The 26,006-nt window shown below is 47.3% G+C and overlaps 1 protein-coding gene across 1 annotated transcript in view; it reads right to left on the bottom strand.

The window, feature by feature from the left end:
- FRMD4A (FERM domain containing 4A) overlaps positions 1 to 26,006 on the bottom strand; it is a 290,131-nt gene that overhangs the window by 119,261 nt on the left and 144,864 nt on the right. Inside the window, exon 3 of the mRNA XM_065413790.1 lies at positions 4,830 to 4,924. Within this exon, the coding sequence (XP_065269862.1) occupies positions 4,830 to 4,924 (95 nt within the window). The remainder of the gene's footprint in view (positions 1 to 4,829; positions 4,925 to 26,006) is intronic.

Genomic DNA, 26,006 nt, shown 5'->3' on the forward strand with positions numbered 1-26,006 from the left:
TAAACAATGTTTTTCCCCCCCAGCTAATGGAAGCTTGTGCGGGGTGTTAGGAATTGAAACACCTACCCAGCCCCCGACTAGCACAAGTGCCCTATATACAGTGTAAACACTATGGCCAAGATTTTCAAAAGTGACTAGTAATTTTGTGTGCCCAGCTCAAGAGCTTTAAAGAGGCCTGATTTTCAGAGGACGGGAGTCAGCACCTTCTGAAAAATCAGGCCCCTTTAAGGTGTGTCAAGTTAGGCACCCAAAGCCCGAGGCACCCAAAATCATGAGTCACTTCTGAACATCTTGGACTAATATATATATTTTTTATGCATATTTTCCCCCCATTCTCTGTTCCTTTTATCTACGGTATCCCTTAAGTGGAACATGAACCCAGTGATGCTAAAACTTAGACTGGACTTTAGATGCCACATTATATGAGGAGGTTGAAATTAGACAAGCGTGTCTATTACTACTTAAACAACTGTTAAAAAGCAAGCATTCAACCAACTAGGGCCCATGTACAAAACACTGTCAAAAGCAAGGAAGAGTGACCCTAAGGCCACCATTCTGCCCGCAGCCTCTCCTGTTGCCTCTGTGTTACTAAGTTGGTCGTAGGGTTGGCATTACACACCAGGAGCCAATCTCCCATTGAATTCAACGTGTTGATGAAGGACTTGCTGTGTAAGTCCTATGGGTTTATTCAAGGGGAAGATCCAAGTTTGTCTTACATGTGCAACGATCCCCAACCACAGTGGAAAGTACTGAGGGCAGAGAGCAGTCATTCACTTTAGGTGGTTGCTTCTTTTGGAAAGAATCATTCTATCTGCATTTTAGCCTAAGGAACTGGGTTAATCAGTGCAAAAGAATATATATATTTAATACTGCCTGTGTATTGCTGCCGATATTGCATGAGTAGCAAAGAGGTGGCAAGAAGAAGAGGTAAAGTTCCCCCGAAGGCAGGAGAGCCAGCCACAAAGCTAGTGCATCGAGCAATTTTTAACATGCCCCTTGATATGCTCCAGCATGGAGACACTTCTCCAATACAATTTAATAAGAGGCACGACAGCTTTTGTCTTTATTATCCGCATTGGTTTTTGCACTTCAGAATTTACATCAGTGGAATCACCAGTAATAGTCCTAACTGCACAGGCTCTCCCCTGCCACAGAGGGGCTTGTATATTATTACTTAGTTGGTCCTTTCAGTGAAATCTAGATCATTTTTTGTTGTTGTCTATGGAGGCACTGGAGTTAAATTGTTGATCCAACAACAAATAGAGGTGCAGTGCTGGAGTTAAATTGCTGGGTCAATAACAAATATGTAATTGCATTTAGCAAACAGAAACGGAGCACATTTATTTTATGGACTGAGTATAGATTTTGGCATGTGGGCTGGGCACTTGCAATTGCATGGAGTAGTTTCCATTTTCTCCCATCAGGGTTTTCCATGGAAAGCAGCATGTCAATGAACACTTTGCCTCAAGGTGGATTCAGTTATAAAGATGTACTGGCTAGTGTCCAGTTTTATAGCAAGTGGATCTACATTTATTAGTGTGCATAAAGCACTTTGAGATCTGTGGATTAATAGCCTGACCTACCTCCCTTCCAAGTCAAACTTCCATTCGTTCAGTGGGGCAGGATTAAGTCCTGACTGCACTATAAAAATCCTACAGATTATTATTATTACAATTGCCATCAACTACTACAGCAGAACCCTATTAAAATTAAGCCCCCGATTTCCCAGAGTTAGGGCTATAGCCTTGTCTTTGATGGAAAACTCACGAGAGGGGGGCGGGGGGTCCAGGAAACTGCTCGGGATTCATGGTGCAGATTCAGCACAACAGTAGAGTCCGTAACATTGAAACTGCCATCATGGCTCAGACTAGTAGCCCATTTCAGAAAGGCTGCATGGTTCATTGGCTGGGCCGCTGAACTAGGTATCAAGAGATCCAAGGCCTCTTCCAGGCTTGGCTGCTGATTCACTGTGTGACCTTCATCAAGTCACTTTATCTCTCTGTGCCTGTGTTTCCCCTCCCATCTTTGATCTGTCTTGGCTAATTAGACTTCAAGCTCTTTGAGGCAGGGACAGTTTGTACTATGTGTTTGTACAGTGCCTGGCACAGCCCTAGCACTACTGAAATACAAATAATAATCCTAGGCCTGACAGTGGTCGATACCAGATACTTCAGAGGAAATTTCTTCTTCACCCAGGCCAGTTGTTCTCAACCTATTTATCATTGTGGGCCGTATATGTAGCCCACAATGTGTTATGTGGGCTGCAGGTTGAGAACCACAGTGCCTCCTGCTAACCCCTTGCCCAGCGCCCCCCCACCCGGAGACCCCTCCCACAGAGCGGGGCCAGGAAGCTGGGACCCAGATCCCGCCGAGCACGGGGCTGGGCAGCTGGGACCCGAACCCCACCGAGCGCGGGGCCGGGCAGCCGGGACCCCAGACCCTGCCAGACAGGACCCCAGATCCTGTCAAATGCGGGACTGGGCAGTTGGGATCCGGACCCTGGACCTTGCTGTGCATGGGGTCGGGCAGCCAGGACCCGGATTTTTTTTTTAGCACACAGCTGGGCTAATTGACCGCAGGTTGAGAACCACGGATCCAGGCAACTAGTGGTTAGTTTATGTCCTGACTTGAGGGTTCCATTACACATTTTTATCCTGTGTCATGTGTCTGATGAGGCTCTCCTTGCTCAGCTGTACCCACTCTGGTAAGAGGTTAGGGGCCGGCTTCAAAACCCAATGACTTCAGTGGGCTTGGGATCAGGGCCTGCAATAGGAAATGGGGAACAGCATTTGGTGGGGAATAACCTGGGGTTTTGCAGGGGCTGAACAACCCCTGATGCCGCTGCGGAACAGGCAGCTTGGCAGACCAGCACCCAGCTCTAAGGCTCGAATGTTCCTTGAGAGAAGCTGAATTTTGGTCATTGCAAAGATGATTTTACTTGAATGAATTTTGGAAATGTTGATGTCAAAGGAAGGAGGGTTAGTGGAGAATCACAATCTCAAGAGTTAAAAAAAAAAAAAAGCCATTTCCCCCCACGTCCAGTGCCTTCAGCACAAGACCATCCTTCCTAGCCAATCAGCCAAATCTGTAACTCCACTGGCTTTATATCAGGGTTGGTTTTGGCCCCAGGTGTCTGACCTGCCATAAAGATGCCATCGTTTTGACCTTGCTGATCTTCGGTTAATGTTGTAAAGCATTTCTATGATCATTAAAATATGAAGTGAACGTCTTTCTCCCATAATAGTCTGACAATCTAATTTCAGTCATGCTGAATGCGGTAATGACCCCATATTATCAGAAGAAACTATTAAGTCACCAACGTAAAGATTGTTCCTATTGATTTTCTTCTCAAGTTGTCATGATATTCCCAGGCCAAATCCTTTCTAAATAACTTACTCTCGTAGAGCTTTATACTTTTAAATTAAAGAATTGCTGTAATACTTCATTGCTTTTTTCCCTTTCTAAAACCGCAGCTAAGCCAACCTCAGAGGATATTTATGAACCAGAACCTATTCTGCCTCAGCCAGTGTCAGCATAAGCTCCATGCAAGGAAGTGAACTCCTGGAGTCAGAGAAATTATATGTCAGGGAGGAAAACTACGGACAACCCCTGGAATCGGTGTCGCAGAAATGTTCAGAATTAAATGATTCCTGTTTGTATTACAGTAGCTGCCGAGGAGCCCCGACCAATACCAGGGCCCCACTGTGCTAGGTGTTGCACAAACGTGTAGTGAGAGACAATCTAAACAGACAGAGGGTGGGGGAAGGGAACTTAGAAAAATGATCCCCATTTTGCAGCTGGAGGAACATTATTCACGTAGCTGAAGTTGCGTAACTTAGATTGATTCCCCCCCCCACCCCCCCAGTGTAGACCAAGGCTAAGACAGTACTAGTCAGCATGCTAAAGAGTGGCCACAGCACACTAGCTGTCTACCCACTGTTGAATATTTATTTGCCTTCTTGCTTTTGAGCTGCTAGAGCTCATGTTTTCAAGCTTTTCTCTAAAACCGTAAGGGCCAGAAATGTCCTTTTTTAAAATGAAAGCTGAGATTCTGATATCATCACATTACTCCAGGAGCTTGGGCTTCACAAAAAGTACCAAGAGAGGACAACCCTGTGATCCTCAACTTTGTTTTCTGATTCTCTGGCACATTCACAAGGCTGTTGTATTTGGGTTTCATCATAGCTTGGGGAGTTCAAATCCCCAGAGACCTGTTTTCACTGTAATTCTTTATTTTAAACACTCATGAAAACATCTCTATTTAATACTAGAGTTTGCAACCCCTTCATTTACCCCTCCACCCACTCCCCTTTTCTTCTTTAAGAAACATTGATGTGGGCCCTAAAATGACTGGGACAGTGTGATTTCAAAGGATTTTTTCTCTGTCCCTCAAATCATTTATCATTACTGTTGAACCTGCCTGACTGCATAATCCTGTTAACGTGTTAATTATACAGTTCCGTTGTACTGATAACGATTGTGAAGAAGCAACTGGATTTTAAATCTAAGACTGCTTAAGCTGACCTTTTGCCAATGCCGAATGACAAGAGCTCATTTAACATTTGACTAGGACGGGATCATTAATGTCTCCATGAGTCGCAGAAAATGATTGATTCACAATAAATGACATTCTCCCCCCTGCCCGGTGCAGTATGAGGCTTATGCACCTCTTAAGTCCCATGTAAGTCCCTAGCCCTGTAGGCCTTGTGCTAAGGGCTTAAGTGGTAAATAGACCTTCGTGCTGCCCCTTGTGTATGGTGTGGGGAGACGACATTTAACTTTCTCATGATCTAAGAGTTGCTTCCCGGTATTTCCATCGTGGCACTTACGTTTCATCTGTGAAGGCAATTCCAAAGTATTCTTTCTCCTTCAGGTTGAAATGAGATGCCACCAGGTCGAGCAGCTCCTTGGCCAAAAGCTTTGGCTGGAAGGAAGGAAAGAAAGTGATCCGTGAGGTTAGGTTTGATATACTCCCTTGATGCTCCCTAGCACGAGCAGTGAAATCTCTTACGCCCTCACACAGGGACTCGCTAAGGGACAGTCCTGTCGAGGGGGGCTGGAATAGAATGCAAGTGTCACCCATTGGTGAGTGTGTGTCACGGGTCTCCCTGTGTGTCTGAATAGGAGTCTGTTCTAGGGATAGTTAGGGAGCACTGGCTCTTTAGCTGTAGCAGTTCATGCTTTTAGCTCTAGAAGCTCCTGGTTCAATCCCCAGTGTGTCAACCAAGGTGGCGGCCATGACACAAGAGCCTCATATCTGGAGCCAGTAATGAAAATCCTTCTTCAAAGGGCCTGGTTCTATGAGGTAATTCACCTCCCGAAAGATTCTAAGCAGCCTCAACTTCTGCTGACCTCATGAAGTGACTGAGAGTCAGTGGGAGTTGAGTGTGGTCAGCACTCACCGGACCACACCTCTGTAGCACTGGAAGTCAAAATCAAGTAGTCATTTAAAGAAAAACAAATTTATTATTATTTGTGTTGCAGTAGCGACTAGAGGCCCCAAGCAGGGATCAGAGTCCCATTGTACTAAGCAATGTACACACGCACAACAAAAACATCTCCCAAAGAGATGACAAGTTAAGTATATGAGAAGGGGACACAATGAACAAATGCAGTGCTGCAATGGCAGGTCTGAAGACTAACGTTCTCTGTTTACATAAAAGTGGGCCCCTTTTGCAAACCTTTGAGTGACTCTGGTTGAGCGTCAGTAGCAAAACCTGAAATCAGGTGACTCACGTCCAGTTTTCAGTGGGCACTGCTCTGCTACCAACCTCTGCTCATGATAGCTGGGGCTAGCAGAGCTTAGGAACTCTTAGGCCTGGTCTACACTATGACTTTAATTCGGATTTAGCAGCGTTAAATCGAATTAACCCTGCACCCGTCCACACAGCGGAGCCATTTATTTCGAAATAAAGGGCTCTTAAAATCGATTTCTGTACTCCACTCCGACGAGCGGAGTAGCGCCAAAATCGATTTTGTCAATTCGAATTAGGGTTAGTGTGGCCGCAATTCGATGGTATTGGCCTCCGGGAGCTGTCCCAGAGTGCACCATTGTGACCGCTCTGGACAGCAATCTGAACTCGCATGCACTGGCCAGGTAGACAGGAAAAGCCCCAGGAAAATTTGAATTTCATTTCCTGTTTGCCCAGCGTGGAGAGCACAGGTGACCACAGATACCACAGATACCTCAGCTCATCAGCACAGGTAACCATGCAGGCTGATAATCGAAAAAGAGCACCAGCATGGACCGCACGGGAGGTACTGGATCTGATCGCTATATGGGGAGAGGATTCAGTGCTAGCAGAACTTCGTTCGAAAAGACGAAATGCCAAAACTTTTGAAAAAATCTCCAAGGGCATGATGGAGAGAGGCCACAATAGGGACTCAGATCAGTGCCGCGTGAAAGTCAAGGAGCTCAGACAAGCCTATCAAAAAACAAAGGAGGCAAACGGTCGCTCCGGGTCAGAGCCGCGGACATGCCGCTTCTACGCCGAGCTGCATGCAATTCTAGGGGGGGCCGCCACCACTACCCCACCTGTGACCGTGGATTCCGGGTCAGGGATAGTCTCATCAGCTACACCTGAGGATTCTGCGGATGGGGAAGAGGAGGAGGAGGAGGAGGACGAGCTTGCAGAGAGCACCCAGCGCTCCGTTCTCCCCAACAGCCAGGATCTTTTTCTCAGCCTGACTGAAGTACCCTCCCAAGCCTCCCAAGCCAGTAGCCAAGACCATGACCCCATGGAAGGGACCTCAGGTGAGTTTACCTTTAAAAATATAAAACATGGTTTAAAAGCAAGCGTTTTTTAATGATTAATTTGCCCTGAGGACTTGGGATGCATTCGCGGCCAGTACAGCTACTGGAAAAGTCTGTTAACGTGTCTGGGGATGGAGCGGAAATCCTCCAGGGACATCTCCATGAAGCTCTCCTGGAGGTACTCCAAAAGCCTTGCCACAAGTTTTCTGGGCAGTGCAGCCTTATTCCGTCCTCCATGGTAGGACACTTGACCACGCCATGTTTGCAGCAAGTAATCTGGTATCATTGCCTGACAAAGCCTGGCAGCGTATGGTCCCGGTGTTTGCTGGCATTCAAGCAACATCCGTTCTTTATCTTGCTGTGTAATCCTCAGGAGAGTGATATCGCTCATGGTAACCTGGTTGAAATACGGGAACTTAATTAAGGGGACAGAGGTGGCCGTTCCTACTGGGCTGTTTGCCTGTGGCTGAAAAGAAATCCTTCCCTGCAGTTAGCCAAGCACGGGGGGGGGGAATTGGCCCTGAGCTTTTCGCGTTTGGCTAGCAGGGATCTTCCCTGTTACCAGTCACGCGGTCGGGGGAGGGGTACATTGATCATCCCAGGGAATTCATGGCGGGAGGGGGGGGGGCGGGGGGTTAGTTTGGTTTCTGCAGGGATCTTCCCTGATACCTGCCACGTGGTGGGGGGAGGGGTACATTGATCATCCCAGGAATTCATGGCGGGGGGGGGGGGGCGGGGGGGTTAGTTTGGTTTCTGCAGGGATCTTCCCTGATACCTGCCACGCGGTGGGGGGAGGGATAAAGCGATCATCCCAGAGAATTGGATGGTGGGGGGGTTAGTTTGTTTTCTGCTGCTGAAGGTTAACAGGAAAACCGCAGCAGTCAACAGGCTTTGCTTGGTATGTGGGAAAGGAGGGCGCAGAAGCCAAAAGACAATGGCTTACCATGGCTGCCTGCAAGCTGAATTCTGTTGCCCGGACCTGCGTCTGTGATCTCTAACACCAAAGCCACAGGCACTCAATATTAAGATGGAAAATGCGACCTTGTACTGAAATCACATGTGCTATGTAATGTGAATAGTGTTTTTCACCATGAAAGAGTATAAGCATTGTTCTGTAAAATGTATCAGTTTAAAAACTTCTCTCCTTTCTTTCAACCCTCCCTCCAGCAGCTGCAAATTTTTCAAGCCTCCCTCCTCTGTCCCGAAGGCTATCTCAGATAAGGCGGCGTAGAAAGAGGACGCGAGACGACATGTTCACAGAAATAATGGAATCCACCCGCAATGAAAGAGCTCATTTGAATGAGTGGAAGGACACTGTATCTAAATTTAGGAAAGATGCCAGTGAACGTGAGGTCTTGAGGGACGCTCGAGATGAGAGGTGGCAGGCTGCAACGCTGGGGCTGCTGCGTGAGCAAACGGACATGCTCCGGCGTCTGGTGGAGCTCAGGAACGGCAGCAGGATGACAGAGTGCCACTGCAGCCGCTGTATAACCTCCCTCCCCCCTCACCATGTTCCATATCCCCCTCACCCAGACGTGTAAGAACGCGGGGGGGGAGGCTCCGTGCACCCTCCCACTCCACCCCAGTGGACAGCCCAACCAAAAGGCTGTCATTATATTGAATTTGTTCAGTGGCCTTTTACTTCCCTCCTATCCTCCTCCCAAACCTCACCCAGATTACCTTCTTGGTTCTCTCCCTATGTTTATAATCACTTAATAAAGAATACATGATTTTTAAACGATAGTGACTTTATTTCCTTTGAAAGAAAGCTGGGGGAAGGGAGAGGGTGGGTTGCTTACAGAGAATGAATGAGTCAATAAAGGGGGCTGGTTTTCATGAAGGGAGAAACAAACAGAAATTTCACACTGTAGCCTGGCCAGTCATGAAACTGGTTTTCAAAGCTTCTCTGATGCACAGCGCTTCCTGGTGTGTTCTTCTAATCACCCTGGTGTCTGGCTGCGCGTAATCAGCAGCCAGGCGATTTGCCTCAGCCTCCCACCCTGCCATAAAGGTCTCCCCCTTACTTTCACAGAGATTGTGGAGCACACAGCAAGCAGAAATAACAATGGGGAGATTTCTTTGGCTGAGGTCAGAGCGAGTCAGTAGCGATCGCCAGCGACCTTTTAAACGGCCAAATGCACATTCTACCACCATTCTGCACTTGCTCAGCCTGTAGTTAAACAGCTCCTGACTCCTGTCCAGGCTGCCTGTGTATGGCTTCATGAGCCATGGCATTAAGGGGTAGGCTGGGTCTCCAAGAATAACTATTGGCATTTCAACATCCCCAACGGTCAGTTTCTGGTCCGGGAAGTAAGTCCCTTGCTGCAGCCCTTTAAACAGAGTAGTGTTCCTGAAGACGCGAGCATCATGAACCCTTCCCGGCCAGCCCGCGTTGATGTTGGTGAAACATCCCTTGTGATCCACAAGTGCTTGCAGCACCATTGAAAAGTACCCCTTGCGGTTTATGTACTGGGTACCCTGGTGCTCCGGTGCCAAGATAGGGATGTGGGTTCCATCTATCGCCCCACCACAGTTAGGGAATCCCATTGCAGCAAAGCCATCCACTATGACCTGCACATCTCCCAGAGTCACTAGCTTGTGTAGCAGCACCTCAGTGATTGCTTTGGCTACTTGCATCACAGCAGCCCCCACAGTAGATTTGCCCACTCCAAATTGCTTCCCGACTGACCGGTAGCTGTCTGGCGTTGCAAGCTTCCACAGGGCTATTGCCACTCGCTTCTCAACTGTGAGGGCTGCTCTCATCCTGGTATTCTGGCGCTTCAGGGCAGGGGAAAGCAAGTCACAAAGTTCCATGAAAGTGCCCTTACGCATGCGAAAGTTCCGCAGCCACTGGGAATCGTCCCACACCTGCAACACTATGCGGTCCCACCAGTCTGTGCTTGTTTCCCGGGCCCAGAATCGGCGTTCCATGCCTATAACCTGCCCCATTAACAGCATGATCTCCAAAGCACCGGGTCCCGCGGTTCGATAGAATTCCATGTCTATATCCTCATCACTCTCGTCGCCGCGCTGCAGTAGCCTGCTCCTCGCCGCCTGGTTTTCCAGGTTCTTGTTCAGCATAAACTGCACGATAAGGCGCGAGGTATTTACAATGTTCAGGACTGCTGTCTTGAGCTGAGCGGGCTCCATGCTTGCCGTGGTATGGCGTCTGCACTGTTCACCCAGGAAAAAGGCGCGAAACGGTTGTCTGCCGTTGCTTCCTGGAGAGGGGGGAGGATATACCCAGAACCACCCGCGACAATGTTTTTGGCCCCATCATGCATTGGGATCCCAACCCAGAATTCCAATGGGCGGAGGAGACTGCGGGAACTATGGGATAGCTATGGGATAGCTACCCACAGTGCAACGCTCCAGAAATTGACGCTAGCCCCGGTACATGGACGCACACCGCCGAATTAATGTACTTAGTGTGGCCGCATACAATCGAATTTATACAATCTGTTTCCCAAATTCGAATTATATAAATTCGGATTAATCCAGTAGTGTAGACGTACCCATAGTGGACATTTACAGAATCAGTAAGGGTGGATAGGATCTCTTGCTGGGTCTCTGACTATATCCAGCTGCATTGTAGGGATGATGTATCTATCACTGCTGCCAAACTATCCTGTTCTATAGGTGTGAAGTCAAACCAGAAAATCAGTTCCTATGGGATTGTTCCACCCCAGTATTTAAGTAAAGTCTTCTAATTGCAGCAGCTCTTTTACACAAGATTTTCTCCTTGTGGACTAATGAAAATAGTTGGTCCCTGTCCTCTTTACACCTTCTCTTCTTTTATTTGTAGACAGAGAACATGTCTTCAATCGGTTGTCCTTACTTCAGACTCACCATGCCCAGCTTTCTTATCCTGCTCTGATAATCATAGTTTCCAGAGCTTTTTTATTGAGTAACCTTTAAAAGCACATTTCTGACACTGTCACATTATCTAGGCTTATGACATTAATAAAAAAAATGTAGCATCAGGAGATCGGATGTGAGGAATCAAATAAGAAGTACATCAGCTGTGGGGACACAGTTGCCTGTTAGGTCCTCTCATCGTTTATGGGTGAGATTGTGTCATCGGGTTTAGGATCTTGGGAGAAAAGAGCGGAAACAAAGGCATGTTTGCAAACTATCCTTCACGGGACCATCAAACCCAAATTTACCACTGAGGTTCACCACAGGAGATGAACATAGCACTCCCAAAGCAATGTGAGGAGACCCTTTTGCATTGTATGCCTTATTCGCCTTGGCTATGTCTAACATTAGTCCTTTCCGCCTAAAATTTCCTACCAGTGGTGGCAGGAGCTCTAGTGTAGACAAGGCACTGGAAGCCACTAGTGTTTACCACCATGTCACTGTGGTCTTACCTAGACTAGAGCTCCTACTGTTGATAGCACTGGTGGAGCTATGCCAATGTTAGGAATGGTGGGAAATTTGGGTGAAAAAGACTATTGTAGATAAGGCCTGCGGGACCAAAGTTGTGTTAGTGACAGCAGCATTAAAACATGGTTATGGTCAGTGGCTACTAGCAGTTTCCCTGACCACTGTTGATACGGATTGTGGCCCTGTCTACACTGCAAATCCTACTGTTTTGGGGGACCCAGTTACAGTACAGCAACTGGCAGGCTTGGTTAACACACTTCACGTCAGCTAAATGTTTGAGTCAACAGAGTTACACCAGGGATGAATCTAGCCTGCAGAGATTGAATCATTTGATCATGGTTGTATAGGAAATATGTGGCAGAGCTGGGAGAACCTTGGTGTCCCAATGCCTAGCCCTATGCCTTACCCACAAGAACCTCTCCCATACCCTCCTGCAGCCCACACTAAACAGAGTCCAGTTATTGCTGCACTCATAGAGCCGTTATCTTATCCTCTGAAACACTTACCTCTGCCATGAAGCCCATAGCTCACTGGCATTGGTGAGGCAAGTGACAGCCTAAGACGTCTGCTGGTGTGTTTATTTAATTGTTACCTCATCCTACAACAGTTCATCTGTTTTGTCCACACGTTACATCCTGGCACTTAGAGTAGGGATTACTTGTCTGTACAGCGACTAGCACAGTGGGGCCCTGGTCTTTGCCTGTGGTTTTTAGGCCACACCACAACAGAAATAATGAAATAGCAACAGCCATGTTTAGACGTGGTTGTATCTAAAACAGTTTGTTCCCTACATATGGACAGGGCCTGAGTTACTGGACAGGATGGATGGCCTAGTTGATAAGGAAGTGGAATGGGTCTCCAGGGACCTGACTTCGGTTCCTGACTCAGAACTTCTTATGCCTGATCTTGGTCAAGTCGCTTCGTCTCTCTGCTCCCCCTCTGTAAAAGGTGAGTGACAATTTCCTACTTCAGAGGGGTGTTGTGAGGCTAAAATCCATTAATTATTGTCTGATGCTCGGACACTATATCTAGGTGCTCGTATAGCCCCCAGCACCAGATACGCAGACAGACTGCTTCATACCTCATCACACCCACCTGAGATCAGGAAGATCAGAGGCAGGACAGAGGAGTAAAAGTGGTCATTTCATTGAAGTCTGAATGCTGACAGCCCCTCTCCCCATGCCTGCCTCAACTAAATGGAACCTCCCTTGGGTCCTTTTCCATCCCCCTCCCTGCACAGGGGCACACGCAGCAGTCCTCAGAGTCATATGCAGCCAGCCGGTGGCGGCGGAGGAGGAGAAAGACGTTTCTGTTTTCCTACGATTCAATGATGACTTGACAAAGCACGTGCATGGTGACAGCACTGTCTGTGCAGCCAGGGCCATTGATGGAGGCCAGGTGAAGCAGGCTCCCCACAAGGGCATAGATTGCGGCCCTGAGCTCGGTCCCTGGCACTGCCTGGCAGTTGCCGCTCTGCTACCACGGAGATATTTGATAAAGGAACAATTATGCTGCTGAGCAGAGAAGCTATACGTCAGCCACAGCGGCCATGCTACCTGCCAGGGTGGAAGCTAGCTTGAGATGTGGTGACATGACACCTCCCTACACCCTAAGGTGGGGAGCAGGGGGGAGGTCAGCTTTGGTGTTTCACTGGGCAGAGAAAATAAAAGGAGTGCAAAATAAATGACCTAATATAGGCACACCTGGTCTTGATCCTGCGGGGCACCAAGCGCCTCCTCCTTTGCGTGGCAGCAGGCCACAGTCGCTAGCGCTACTACCATTCACCCCTCATCCTCGGGGAGCTCCGCTAATCTGAGTAAATGCAAAGTGTTTGCTCATTATTTCCACAGAGTGGAAGCATGATGTCGTCCAGTGAGGCGTGCCTCCCTCGCTTGCTCCCAGGTTGCACGCTCTGCATTCTTCTGACACAACACCCTTGACAAAACGAACAGGTCCTTCCTGGCCCCTTTCTGCAGTGGGGCAGGAGGGGCAAGGCGGGGAGGGGGAGGGGAAGTAGAGGGGTGGAGAGAGGGGAAGTAGAGGAGACACTCAGCTTCCAGCACTCCTGCTATTGGGTGGGCCTCTTTAAAAATCTGCTGTATCAGATAAGATGGGATAACCCTTGTCTTGGCAGATAAGGGAAAAGAACAATAGATGCAGAGATGGCCGTGGCTCCGAGCCAGGTTAGTTACTGGCTCAGCATCCCCGCAGAGGCTTAAGACTGAAGTTAAGCCCTGCTAGTCCTCTCCAAGATTACTTTCCTCAGTCATCCTAAGCCTTGTCACAGCTGCGCAAGGTTATTGGCCTTTTTAGTGCTGTGGAATGAGCCCCTTCCTTCCCTGCACAGAGAGCCCTGGAAGGGATGAGTGTCAGTGACGCAGATTCTCGGTGGCGGGAACTCACTGATACTAAGGGGACGGCCCACCTGGCTGGGACCCAGGGCAGGAAAATTCTGGCAGAGACAAGTGACGTCGCCGCCTGGATCCCCATCTCAAGACAAGACCTGAGCGCTGAAAGTTAACAGTTAAGCCGATTGCAGTTCAGGATGAGAACGGATGAGCCATGACCTCCTTTCGTGTGAGCTACATAGACAAAGAGCTCATTAGCCATGTCCGTGGCACATTTTAATTCATTATTAATTTCTGGACTTAACCTTCCAGAGCATGCTTGTTTTGCATTAATAAAACCTCTGCCGTAGACACACTGAAGAAAAGCAGGCTAGCCCAATGGAGCAGAGGGGTCTGCGGTGTGAGTGGGTATTATTGGGACATTAGGACTTCTCTGCATTAAAATATATTATCCAGACGAGGTCTGCAGGCTGGATCCTGATATCAGTCCCATAGGTGTAAATGGGGAATATTGGAGTTACTCCTGATTTACACCCATGTAAACGTGATCAAAATGTGTCCTCAAGTCTGCAAAATTGCAGGGTCAGACCGAAGTGCATTAGTGCCCTACGAGGCCAGTATCTGGCACCCCTCTGCCTCAGCCGGTCTTTGTTTCCTTCCCATCCAGCCTACTCTGCAACCCACTCTCTGCCCTGTCCTCAGTTGTCTCCATTTCTGTTCAGTTGATAGCAGCAGCTCCCAGAATCCTTTGTGCTGGCTGCAGCAACATTTCTAAGGGCAGGAAAGGATTATGGGAAATATCCAACACACAGCAGCAGCAGGCGGCTGGGCCAAAACTGGGACAGGGCAGGTGATCAGAAACTCGGCAGCTGGAGCAGCGAGGGCTGAAGGCCGGTGTGTTGGCGAGGGATGTGGTACCAGTGCTATTCTTCCAGTATTTCCTTCCACAGGGCGCCCTAGTTGGCTGCTTATTTAGCCTACGTCAAAGGCCGCCTCTACAAAACCACACACTAAGAAACAATAATGCAATGGAACTTCTTTGTTTTCTAGCACAGAAATCACCGCGGCCCAGATACTGCACAGCACGAGCTGCAGGAAAAGAGAGGGGAGAAGGAATCCTTTCTCCAAGCTGCAGCCTTAGGGATGGAACTCCCAGATTGTTGGAGCCCACAATGGCAACTGGGCTCCAACTATCTGGGAGGAAAGGTTGGGGGACCCACGTGCTGGCGCTGTGGAGCCCCTTCCTCGGCTGGCACGTGCCCTGTCCCCACATGGCATGGCAGCGTGTGGAGGAGAGCCCTTCAAGAGCTGGAGTCCCGCCTGGCCTCCTCAATTCCTGCGTGGTCACATTGCATAGCAGAACTGCCAGGGTTGTCATATGCAGTGCCTGTGAGAGTCAGGGCAGCGTCACCTCTGAATGATACAAGAAGCAAAGCTTTGGTGCATAGATACAGTGGTGATGGGCTCATTAGGAATGGATTGACATGACTGTCTGAGTGGGCCATTCAGGTGACTTTTGACGGGCTAATAGCCTGGATATTGAAACCAGATCTGGCAGCTCTGAACAACTGAGGCTTTCCTCCTGCCCCCTTGGGAAGGAAGGCGAGCAGATGGGTATTCGTTAGAGGCTGCCTCCTTACAAACCCAGCAACCCAAACACCCTGCAGCACGCTCTGGGCAATGTCAGAGGGGTGTTATCTGACACGGCATTCAATGCACAGCAGCAGCTCGGCGTTTCTGCCTCAATAGCGAGGCACAAAATCAACACAGGGCTGGGGCTGGGTTTCTGCAGCCTAGAAGCAATCAGCTCCCTACACAGCGTGGGTCCTGTGGAACGGCTGCTGGGAGCCAACTACTGAATGAAGGCAGAGAGCGGATGGCTTACAAGGGTGAATGGGCCATTGTGAATCAGAAGACAGTACTAAGCAGTAGATTGGCGGGGGGGGGGGACTGGATGATCCAACTGGCCTTTGTCAGCTCCTTGCACTGATTGGTAGCAGTGCTGAGCAACTGGAGAGCTCATATGCTCAACTGGAGTTATGGGTGCTCAGCATTTCTGAAAAGCAAGTCTCCCGATGTCTATGTGCCAAAGCCTAAAGTCTTTGCTCAGACAACATTCCCATTGGGCCAGACCCTGAGGGCTGCGTAAAAACTGAGCAGGGACCTAAGGATTTGGCCCCATGATTACACAGGAGGCCGTTTTAAATTAAAAACAGGAGCAGATTGCTCCATAATTTGAGATGTCCTGCACCAACCTCTGAAAGGCCTCCGTTTGCTTTGAAGGGCTAGTGAACACAACGTATATTTGGTCACAAAACTGCCAGCGCAGTCTTGGCTCTATTCACAGAGCTGGCTTGGCTACACCACTTTCCTTTGCAGCACATGAAAAGAATGCAAATTTGGCTGAGAGAGAACCCATCATAATATCCCGATGCCCTGGCTGAAGCTGACACATGCTAGTGACAGTCCTGGAGAATTGCATGAATAGATCTTTAGTGCATGGCAAATGCTATCTACATTTTCTTAGGTCCATTTTAAGGAGCATTCAAAAGTGACAAATTAACATCAGCGTGTGGTTCATTCCTCTGTGCGCTGCCCTTATCTGTGGACTGATAATATTATACAGGTGTCTCTTTTTAATTGGACTTGCAGGCAACTCACTGATGTAACAATGGCTGCGGAGGAACATGACAAATAGTAAAAGCAGATTGAAAGAGGAGGTGCAGCTCTCCCCGCACACACTGAGGAGGGGGGTGTGGGATCACACTCCTTCCCCAGGACAGGAAGAGGAGGGATATGCCTTCTAGATGAAGGGAATCTGTGCTCCTCTCTGCTCGCCCTAACTTCAACCCTTGGGAACTCAAGGTCAATTAAAAGAGGGGGAGGGGGACTGCAAAGGCTGAAGTCATTTTTGCTCTACATGTTTCAAAGGGGAACCATTTTACATGTTTAAATGTTTACATTTTGCCACTGAAAAGTGTGTGTGTGGGGGGGAGAGGATAAATATTTGATAAATGGGAAAAACAAAACAAGAAGCTACATCTTCCAATTTCGTGGGAAATGTGGATATTGTTGGGCGGGGGGGGGGGGAACATTCCTTCATGAAAGTTTCCGAGTTTGTTAAAAGGCCACTTTTGGATGGGAAAAAAGAGCTTTGCCTGATAAAACTTCATCCAGTTCTAGTGGTAACACATGTGTAAGAGTGAATGTGGTACTGATAAGAGGTAGCAGCAGCTCAACAGGCCTAGAGACCAAAGTGTTCTGTCCTCAGAACAGATATTGTTCGGAATGGAGCAGTGCAAACTTCCCCTACCCCAACAACATGCCTCACTCCTGACCTGGAGAAATCTCATCCAACAGCGAGGGAGCAATATCATTACCTGCTCAGTCTCATTCACTTTATACCCGCAAATCCGATAGTTTAGCATCTCAATGGGTACAACTCGAGGCTCAGTTAATTGAGTCTGCATTTCTACAGGCCAGAAGGAGACCTACGTTAAAATCAAGGCCTTGAGGTTTTATCTTAGCTTGGGAAATTGGGGAAAGAGTGGTGTGACTAGGGTTGCCAACCCTCCCCAGTTTCTCCGGGAGTCTCCCAGAATCAGGCCCTATGTCTTGGAGGCTACTGAAGCCAAACTGGGAGATTTTAGGTGCTAAAACTCCGGTAGCGCAGCGGGGCTAAGACAGGCTCCCTGCCTGCCCTGGCCCCACGCCACTCCTGGAAGCGGCCGGCATGTCCCTGTGGCCCCTGCGGGGGGCAGGGATCTCTGTGTGCTGCCTGTGCCCTGAGCAGTGAACTGCGGCCAATGGGAGCTGCAGGGGTAGCGCTTGAGGGCGCAGGCAACACGTGGAGCTCTCTGCCCACCCCTCCTGCACCCAAACTCCCTCCCAGAGCTTGCACCCCACCCCCTCCTGAACCCCACACCCCCTGCCCCAGGCTCAGCCCGGAGCCCCCTCACACATGCCGAACCCCTCGGCCCCAGCCCAGAGCCCGCACCCCTCCTGCAACCCAACCCCCTGCCCCGTGAAACTGAGTGAGGGTGGGGGAGAGTGAGCAATGGAGAGAGGGGGGATGGAGTGGGTGGGGCCTTGGAGAAGAGGTGGAGCAGGGGCGGGGCCTCAGGGCAGGGGCAGGGCAAGGGTGTTTGGGTTTGTGTGATTAGACAGTTGGCAACCCATAGGCGTGACGCTGGCAGACCAGGTGCATGTTCATGCCCAGGTCCCCACGTCTCAGCTGGACATTGACAAATACATCGCTGGTATCGGTCTGGCTCATCTCTTTGTTAGTCTTGTTAAAGCAAACATTAGGATTAAAAGAATGTGTTTAGTGTTTAGACTTTATTGAATGCTTGGGAGTTGCTGCCTGCATTAATCTCTCTTATAGCATCCGTATCCCATAGTCTCAGGTAATATTTAAGCATTTGTATTGTAAGACTCTCTGACTGTGTAAATCACCAGACAGGAGAGAGACATTAACTAGTGTAATGTCCTGGCCAACAAGAAAGGCCCATGGACATCAGACAGACTATTGTGGAACATTAAAGAGAACAATACATGTTGTTGTTCTGCTCTACCTGGCCTCCCACCCCATGAGGAGGAGACATGCCAGTGAATTACTCCCATTAGCTGAATTCACAGCTCAGAGCACATGGGAGCTGGGTGAGTGGGTGGAAAGGGAGGTGACTGGTCCTGGAGTAGGAGTAACATGAATATTGCTGTGGTTGGTGGACCAAGGCAATGTTTCTCAACCTTTTTGATACCAGGGACTGTCTTGCTGCCTTCCTAAATTGTGTCAGGGAGATCTCAGGGACCTGCCCTGGTCCACAGACCAGTCATTGAGAAACACTGGTCTAAGGGACCATCTATTACAAAGGCATGCTCACCTGGATTGTGAAATAGATTGGAGTACCCACAGGGACTGTCTGTCATGTTTAGGCTGTTTAAGTACCTGAGGACTTTACACTTGATTGGTGAAATCCAAGTATAGAACTCACAACCCATTTGGGGTTTGTGCCCTGGTTCTTAACCATCTGCCCTGAGGTTGGTACTCACACTCTTCAGCCACTGCAAGCAGCTTGACAGCTAAGACAAATGATTTACTCCTGGCACCACTGGTCTGGTTTTGCAAGGTGCTCAGAAAAATTTGGTTGTTAGGTGGGCATCCTAATATTAGAGCTATGCTGTGTTCAGTGTACTTAGATCTGATCTCACTTATACTGGTGTAACTTCAGAGTAAAGCCATGGGGATGAATCCTCTAAGCCACCTGGCAAACAGGATTTCATTGCAATTTAGAGCAGCCAAAGGGCTGTTCTAACTTACTGTAGCTACAGTGTCCGTTAGGGGCCATTTAGCTAGAATACATCACGCTTTGGCTCTGACCACTTCCACTCCTGACACATCTCCTCGCTGCCTCTCCCTGCCTCAGGGTGTGTGAAGGTGGTGAATAGTCAGCCATGCCAAGGCTGGTTTAAAGGTTCCTTTGTGCCATGGGAGCATTGCAAAGGGACCTTAGCTAGGGCCAGGGATCTGGCCCATTGACTTCAATGGGGTCACTCCAGATTTACACGAGGGAGAGCTCAGAATCTGACTCAGTAAACCAGATTCATAGAGATTAAGGCCAGAAGGAACTACCAGATCTTCTACCCTGGCCTCCCGTATATCACAAGCCATTCAGTTTCACCCAGTTATCCCTGGATTGAGCCCAATAACTTGTGTTTGACTAAAGCATATCTTCTAGAAAGGCATCCACGCTTGACTTGAAGACATCAAGATATGGAGAACCCACCACTTTTCCATTGGCAATTACACTCTGTAATCAAGTCATTTCTCAATCTTCTTTCTGATAAATGAAACAGATTAAGCTCTTTACATTTCTCAGTGTAATTTCTCCAGTCCCTGAATAATGTTTGTGGCTCTCTAGTTTTTCAACAGTCTTTATATAACGTGGACACCAGAAGTGTATATAGCATTCCAATAGTGGTCTCATCAATGCCATATACAGAGGTAAAATCACCTCCCTTCTCCTACTCCTGTTTATACACCCAAGATCATATTAGCCCTTTTTACCACAGCATCACACTAGACGCTCATGTTGTGTTGTTTGTCCACTATGAGACCCCTAGATCCTTTGCAGAATCACTGCTTTCCAGGATACAGTGCCCCACTCTGTAAGTAAAAAGTACGTATGGAAAAATCAGAGATGGGCCTAAGTCAAATAGTTCAGATCAGGATCTGAACTTTCCCTGGACTTCACAAAAGGGGTTTGGATCTGGTTTGTGTTTTGTCCCATGACAGAGAAACGACTGGATACTCCACTTTGTTACATCAGTTTTATGCTGGTGTTATTCCAGTGGTATGTGGGTGGAGAATCAGGCCCAAAGTTTACATCTGAGTCTGGACTAAAATTTCCCAAAAGTTCAGGTCTGAGCAGATCCATGTGACGATGGCTGTGCCTGTCTCTAAACAAATTTCAAATGCTGATAGAATGATCAAAAGAGACACAAAACACCAAATGGATGGATCAAATGGACCAAAAAACAGCAGACTCCAAAATCCTGCTAACCATCCTAGCGGAGACAGATTTTAGATTGTCCTAAATGAAAGCCCCCATCATGAGTGTATATTTCCTCAAAAGCAAGGGCTCAGATATCACAGAGTCGGACTCACCCATCCATTATGGACTTAGCGACCACTGCATGGACCCTCTATCACCCTTTGACTCCCTAAACAGGTTTAGCCGCTACTGGAAGGACTTCAAAGTTAACCCATCAGCCTGTTTGAACTCGTCTTATTCTATGAGTGGGTTCAACTTCCCAAGTATTAGGTGGGTCACTGCTTGTAAAACACCTCTCCAGTTGTTCACCTGAGATGCAAGAAATTTACAGTCTGGGAGTGCTGTGCAATTGATCCTTCATATACTAGGGAGCTGAGGCAGAAGAGAGGAAGCAATTTGCATTAATACAAAATACATAATGTATCCAAAGCAACACTGACAGGCTCATGAGCTAACAACTTCCAGGGCTCCTTGGCTGGAGGAAGGCTCCCTGCTCTGTTAGATCTTGGAGAGTGTTACAGAACAGAAGGAAATGAGAAAAATGGGAGTTCCAATCCCCCCGCTCCCCATTTCTCTAATGAACTGGAGCTGCGCCTGTTTACTGTAAAAACGGTGTGACTGTTTATACGGCATTATAGGCATAATGATCATCAAAACCATAAACGCTTTGCCCATGTAGCGTGGTGATGAGTGCATTAAAAACGCCTAGATAGATAGAAATAGAAATAGAACGCAGGACCTTTGTGCTCCCAGCATATAGGCTAAAGGAACACATTATTCAGAGAAAGGGCTTTTATCTACTAAAAGTCAGCAGTGCACACATATACCCACATGCATTAGTCAGTACATTACACTCCGATTGCTTATGTACTATAATTTTTCTTGCTTCCATAGCCCTTGTGCATGAAATACAGAAATCCTTCATCGAGGGGCCATTTAGCTGTCAGTCATTCACCATTCTTTCCTTGTCATATTGGTTCTACCAACGGCAGAGGCACCCAATTGTTTAACCCACTCTGTGCACTTAGAAGAAAAAAAAATTAAGTCGATCAGGACAAATGTTTTGTAAACACTAAATCACAGTCCTTTCAGCTATCTTTGCATCTCAATGCAGTGTAATAACATGGTACAAATCCGCTCATACTGAAGATTTGAGGCCTTAGGGTTTGGAGCTTTGAAATTCCTCTTATGGGCTAGATTTGCCACTCGTTAATTCCATATTAATGTGTTAACATACGGAGTGTGCATAATCAAAACAGGCTGAGATGTATTTGTGTGAAAAATTATTCATCAAAATGCAAGATGTCTGCAGAGGGAAGGTCTTATTTTTTTTATCGCGGAACAGTCGAACTATGTCACCGTTGTGGACAAATGAGGGGGTATTATTCACACTGGTACCAGCAGCACCTCTTTCAGCGAGTCAGTGTTTGACTCTGAAACCTCTGGCCCCAATTTACATAGGAAAATGAAACAATTTGCCTCCAGCAACCGCCTCAAAAATAGAGAGAGAGAGAGAGAGAGAGAGAGAGAGAGAGAGAGAGAGTGTATGTAATTGACTTCTTTCTTGAAAAGTCAGCAACTGCAGGATGTGTGTAACCATTAAGATTTATTAAGGCCAGAAAAAAAGAGACAGAATGCCCAATATTTAGAAAAGCAAACTTTGGAGAAAGGATTGGATATACCACACTGACAAGGCATCTTAAAATAAACCCCAGGTAACTGAGTTATGGAGTTATGCTAATACTGAATATTTAACATCTTCAAAAATCTTTACGGGCATTAACTAATTCTTCTTTGCAGTAACACTGACAAGGAGGTAAGTATTATTTTAGCTAGAGAAACCGAGCCTCAAGTCTGTGCCTTGAATGAGTGTCGGAGCCAAGATTAAGACTCAGCACTGCGTGACTCCCACGCCAGAGCTCGCTTTCCTAGGTCACCTTAGTTCTGTGTTTCCAGCAAGGGGTTCAGGTAGCGCATCAATCCCCAGCAGTCAGAGATGGGATAACCGTCCCGAAGTGCAAAATCCTTTCCTCCATGCAAGACACAGATCCGCAATACAAGACACAGCTCCACAACTTTCCCCCCTTCCCTCTTTTCTTCCCCTTCAAATTCCTCTCTTTTCCTCTCCGGCCCACCTACTCCCCACCTCTCTTCTTGGATCTTGCTGCTGGAGCAACTCCACTGCAAATACCTCTTGGAGTAGCTCAGCTTTCCCAGCGTTGCTGAGGGCTTGGGATAGAAGGAGAAGCTGCTTCTTGTGACGGGTGCATTTTCACAGTGTGTTTATTCACAGGCCTTAAGCACGAAGCAAATTAAGTGGCTACTTAGAGAGCACCACATCCCATGTGGGACTCTGCAAACACTGGGCCACCTCTTTGGCAGTGAGATCTGAAAAGGAAAGGACATTTTGCCAGGCACACACAGACTGATTTCCTATCTCGCAGGAGCCTGGGCTACTGCTCGTGCTTGGGGCCCCACAAGTCATAGGCGTGATGCTACTTCTGAGAAGGCTCTATGTGGATTGGGATAATTCATTGGGCTGCCTTTTCCCTTAAATTGCTTCAGGGCAGGGTATTTTTTGTGTAAATGGCTTAGACAGTGAAGTTCTAATTCACACACGCACAAACGTCTCATTTCAACCTCTGCTCCCCGAATTCATACCACTCACTGGATTGCTAATATTTCTAAAGAACCCCACGCTAACATCTCCCTGCTCTGATCCTCTGTTCTCATGCAGATCTTTCCTCCTTTTCTGCAGCCTTTTTTCCACTGGATCTGGATCTTCAGCAGAGCCAAGCAGCATCAGCTGCACATCCTCAAAAGCCTCCAAAATAGTGGGTTGTACTGCACAGCTGCACAGATTCTGAAGGGATCTGGCTGGCTATAGACTCTATCACAGATTACAAGTAGGAGCACAGGGATGGCCCCGTTCTTTTTTGGGTGACGTGATGAAGAAAGCGTGGAAGTCCTAATGCCAACTGATGTAAAAATTGCTTTTGCAGTGCTGCCCAAAAGTCATTGTCAGCTCAGCTAATCAGCTGTGTAAATGCCAGTGAAGCAAGTTAAAAAGTTGCCCCAAGTCAACCTGAGCATACAACTTTATTATTGGTCTTTATTTAGACTTGCTAGGTTTGGCATGTGGGAGCGTGGGAACTTGCACCTTCCCATTGTTTCTCTTTGCACAGCCTCTCCTCTTTGAAAAGCAGGTCTTGTCTACAACAGCAAGAAACGTTCATTGTGAAATCCAGCATCACCTCAAACTCACCCCGTTCTTTTCACTGCAGTCTTGAAACCCAGCCCTGGTTTGCTGATTGGTTTTGCTAAGCTTCTAAGTGAACCCACACCATGTTTTCAGCAAATCTCCTCTCCCCTCCATGGCGGGATGAGTGGTTTTGACAGACACCACGTAATGCAGATTCAGATGACTTTGATTAAAAAAACCAGCCCACACATGATAGTTTTGGCTGAGTTTTGCTTTGAATTTCCAAGGAACTTGGAGGTATGAACCCAGAAAGACTGATACACTCACCTTGTGAACTGAAACAATCAAGTGTCATATAAACGCAGTCCCATCAAAACAGAAAAACCAACTCCAAAGCCCAGGGCTACATTGTCCCTTCAGATCTGCACTCTTGAGCTCCTAGCCACATTAAAGATCTATTGCATACCCTGCACCTCATTCTGCACAGAGAGCTCTCCAGGACGTCTAAGGAATTTCCACATGCAAATGAGAGCAGAATACACTGCATGCTGGCAGTTCTGAGAAGAGATCCACAGGAGAGCAGACAGACATTGCCCTAGTTTGGAGAATAACAGCTTCATGTAAGTTAGAGAGAGGAGCTTTGTTACAAAGCAATAATATACAGCCAAAGTCATTCCACCCTTTAAGCTACCCATCTCATTTGATCTTCTAAGCCACACAAAGTTGGCCATGGTTAGTACTTGGATAGGAGACTGCTTGGAAATAATACGTTATGTGACCAGAATCTATAGAGAGAGAGAGAAAGAGAGAAAGGATATTCTCAAGAATCTGGGCCCAAATTAGCTTGCAGTGTCTGTTTTCAACAAACCTAGCTTGAATTTCAGTCTGGAAACAAAACCCAACCAGGTGATCTATCATGGATGGTTTCATATTTCGTAACAAAAGTTTTCCACAGCTCCAGGTACATGATACAGTTCAGTCTCACTGAGGACCTAACGCCCTTTCTGGCTGTGCCCTAAAAATACAGTGTAACCCAAAGGCAGAGACCTCAGTACAACACATTCTTGACGGTAACATTGGCAGGCAGAGTGTGGATCCCTGTTCTCCTCTAGTGGATAGACCACATAAAGGCCTGGTCCACACTACCCCCCCACTTCGGACTAAGGTACGCAAATTCAGCTACGTTAATAACGTAGCTGAATTCGAAGTACCTTAGTCCGAACTTACCGCGGGTCCAGATGCGGCAGGCAGGCTCCCCCGTCGATGCCGCGTACTCCTCTCGCCGAGCTGGAGTACCGGCGTCGACGGCGAGCACTTCCGGGATCGATCCGGGATCGATTTATCGCGTCTAAACCAGACGCGATAAATCGATCCCAGAACATCGATTGCCTGCCGCCGGACCCTCCGGTAAGTGTAGACGTACCCAAAGAGGAATACAAGTCTACTACTGCCTCAAGGCTAATGGCTTGGGTCCCTTCGGTCAAGCAGTAGAGCCTGGCACTGCTAGAATCAGAGGTTCAGTCCCTACACATGACTCTTCCAGGGGTGTCATTACAAATACAGACTATTTACAACTCGTTGTCTCTTTCACCTAGTTTGTTTCTATTCTTCATTCCTTTACTACAGCAGTAGCACTACAGTAGAACCTCAGAGTTACGAACACCTCAGGAATGGAGGTTGTTTGTAACTCTGAACAAAACATTATGGTTGTTCTTTCAAAAATTTACAATCGAACATTAACTTAATACACCTTTGAAACTTTACTATGCAGAAGAAAAATGCTGCTTTCCCTTTATTTTGTTAGTAGTTTACGTTTAACATGGTACTGTACTGTATTTGCCCTTTTTTTTTTTGTTTCTGCTGCTGCCTGGTTGTGTAGTTCCGGTTCCAAATGGCGTGTGTGGTGTTGTAACCCTGAGGTTCTAGTGTATCTAGTATCAGAAGTAATGAATACAGCCCTGGCTTAGTCCACTGGGGAATAGGCCCTTGATTCACTTCTCACACTGGTATAACTCTACTGACTTTAATGGAGCTACACCTGATTTACACCAGCATAGTGAAAGAAAAATCAGACCCTTAGATTGCACGCTCCCATGCATTAACATTTTTAGGTGCCAGGTGCGTACCCCAGCCATTTTTTTAAACCACGCCTTTAAAAAGCCAACCAGGTAAAATTCTCTAATTATGGCTGAGCTGATGCTCAAAGACATGCAACCTGTGGAATTCACTGCTGCAACAGACTGAGAAAAAACACAGTGCCTGGATTTATTTTAAAGGAACATAATTTTATCACAGTTAATAACATTTTGTAATCAATTTAAGCGAACTAAGATTATGATGAGAATAACCAAATCTATTTCTTCAGGTCATGGAACTGATTACTGGTGTGAGTCACATGGGACTTTTCACCTTCCTCTGAACATTTGGCATAGCTAGTGATGGATACAGGGTACTGGGTTAGATGGACCAATAGACTTACACAGAGCAGCAAAGCTTATGTTCCTGTTCGGCTAGGACCTAGTGCTAAAGTAAGATAAGTAAAAATGGCTCAAGGAGTAAAGTTCAGATCTGGATTTCAAATGTCCCAAATTTCAGAATTTTTGGATACAATTTTTTGGTGCAGGCTCTTATCTAAATCCAATAAAAACAACATAGTAGCACACAATAGTTCTTTGGAACATACTGTGGTCTGTAGTTAAAATAACCCAGGTTAAAAAACACTTTTAAAACATGACAAATGTATAAAAGTCATTGGTATTCCA

The sequence above is a fragment of the Emys orbicularis genome, chromosome 1 (genome assembly GCF_028017835.1).
Source record: "Emys orbicularis isolate rEmyOrb1 chromosome 1, rEmyOrb1.hap1, whole genome shotgun sequence".
Classification (NCBI taxonomy): domain Eukaryota; kingdom Metazoa; phylum Chordata; order Testudines; family Emydidae; genus Emys; species Emys orbicularis.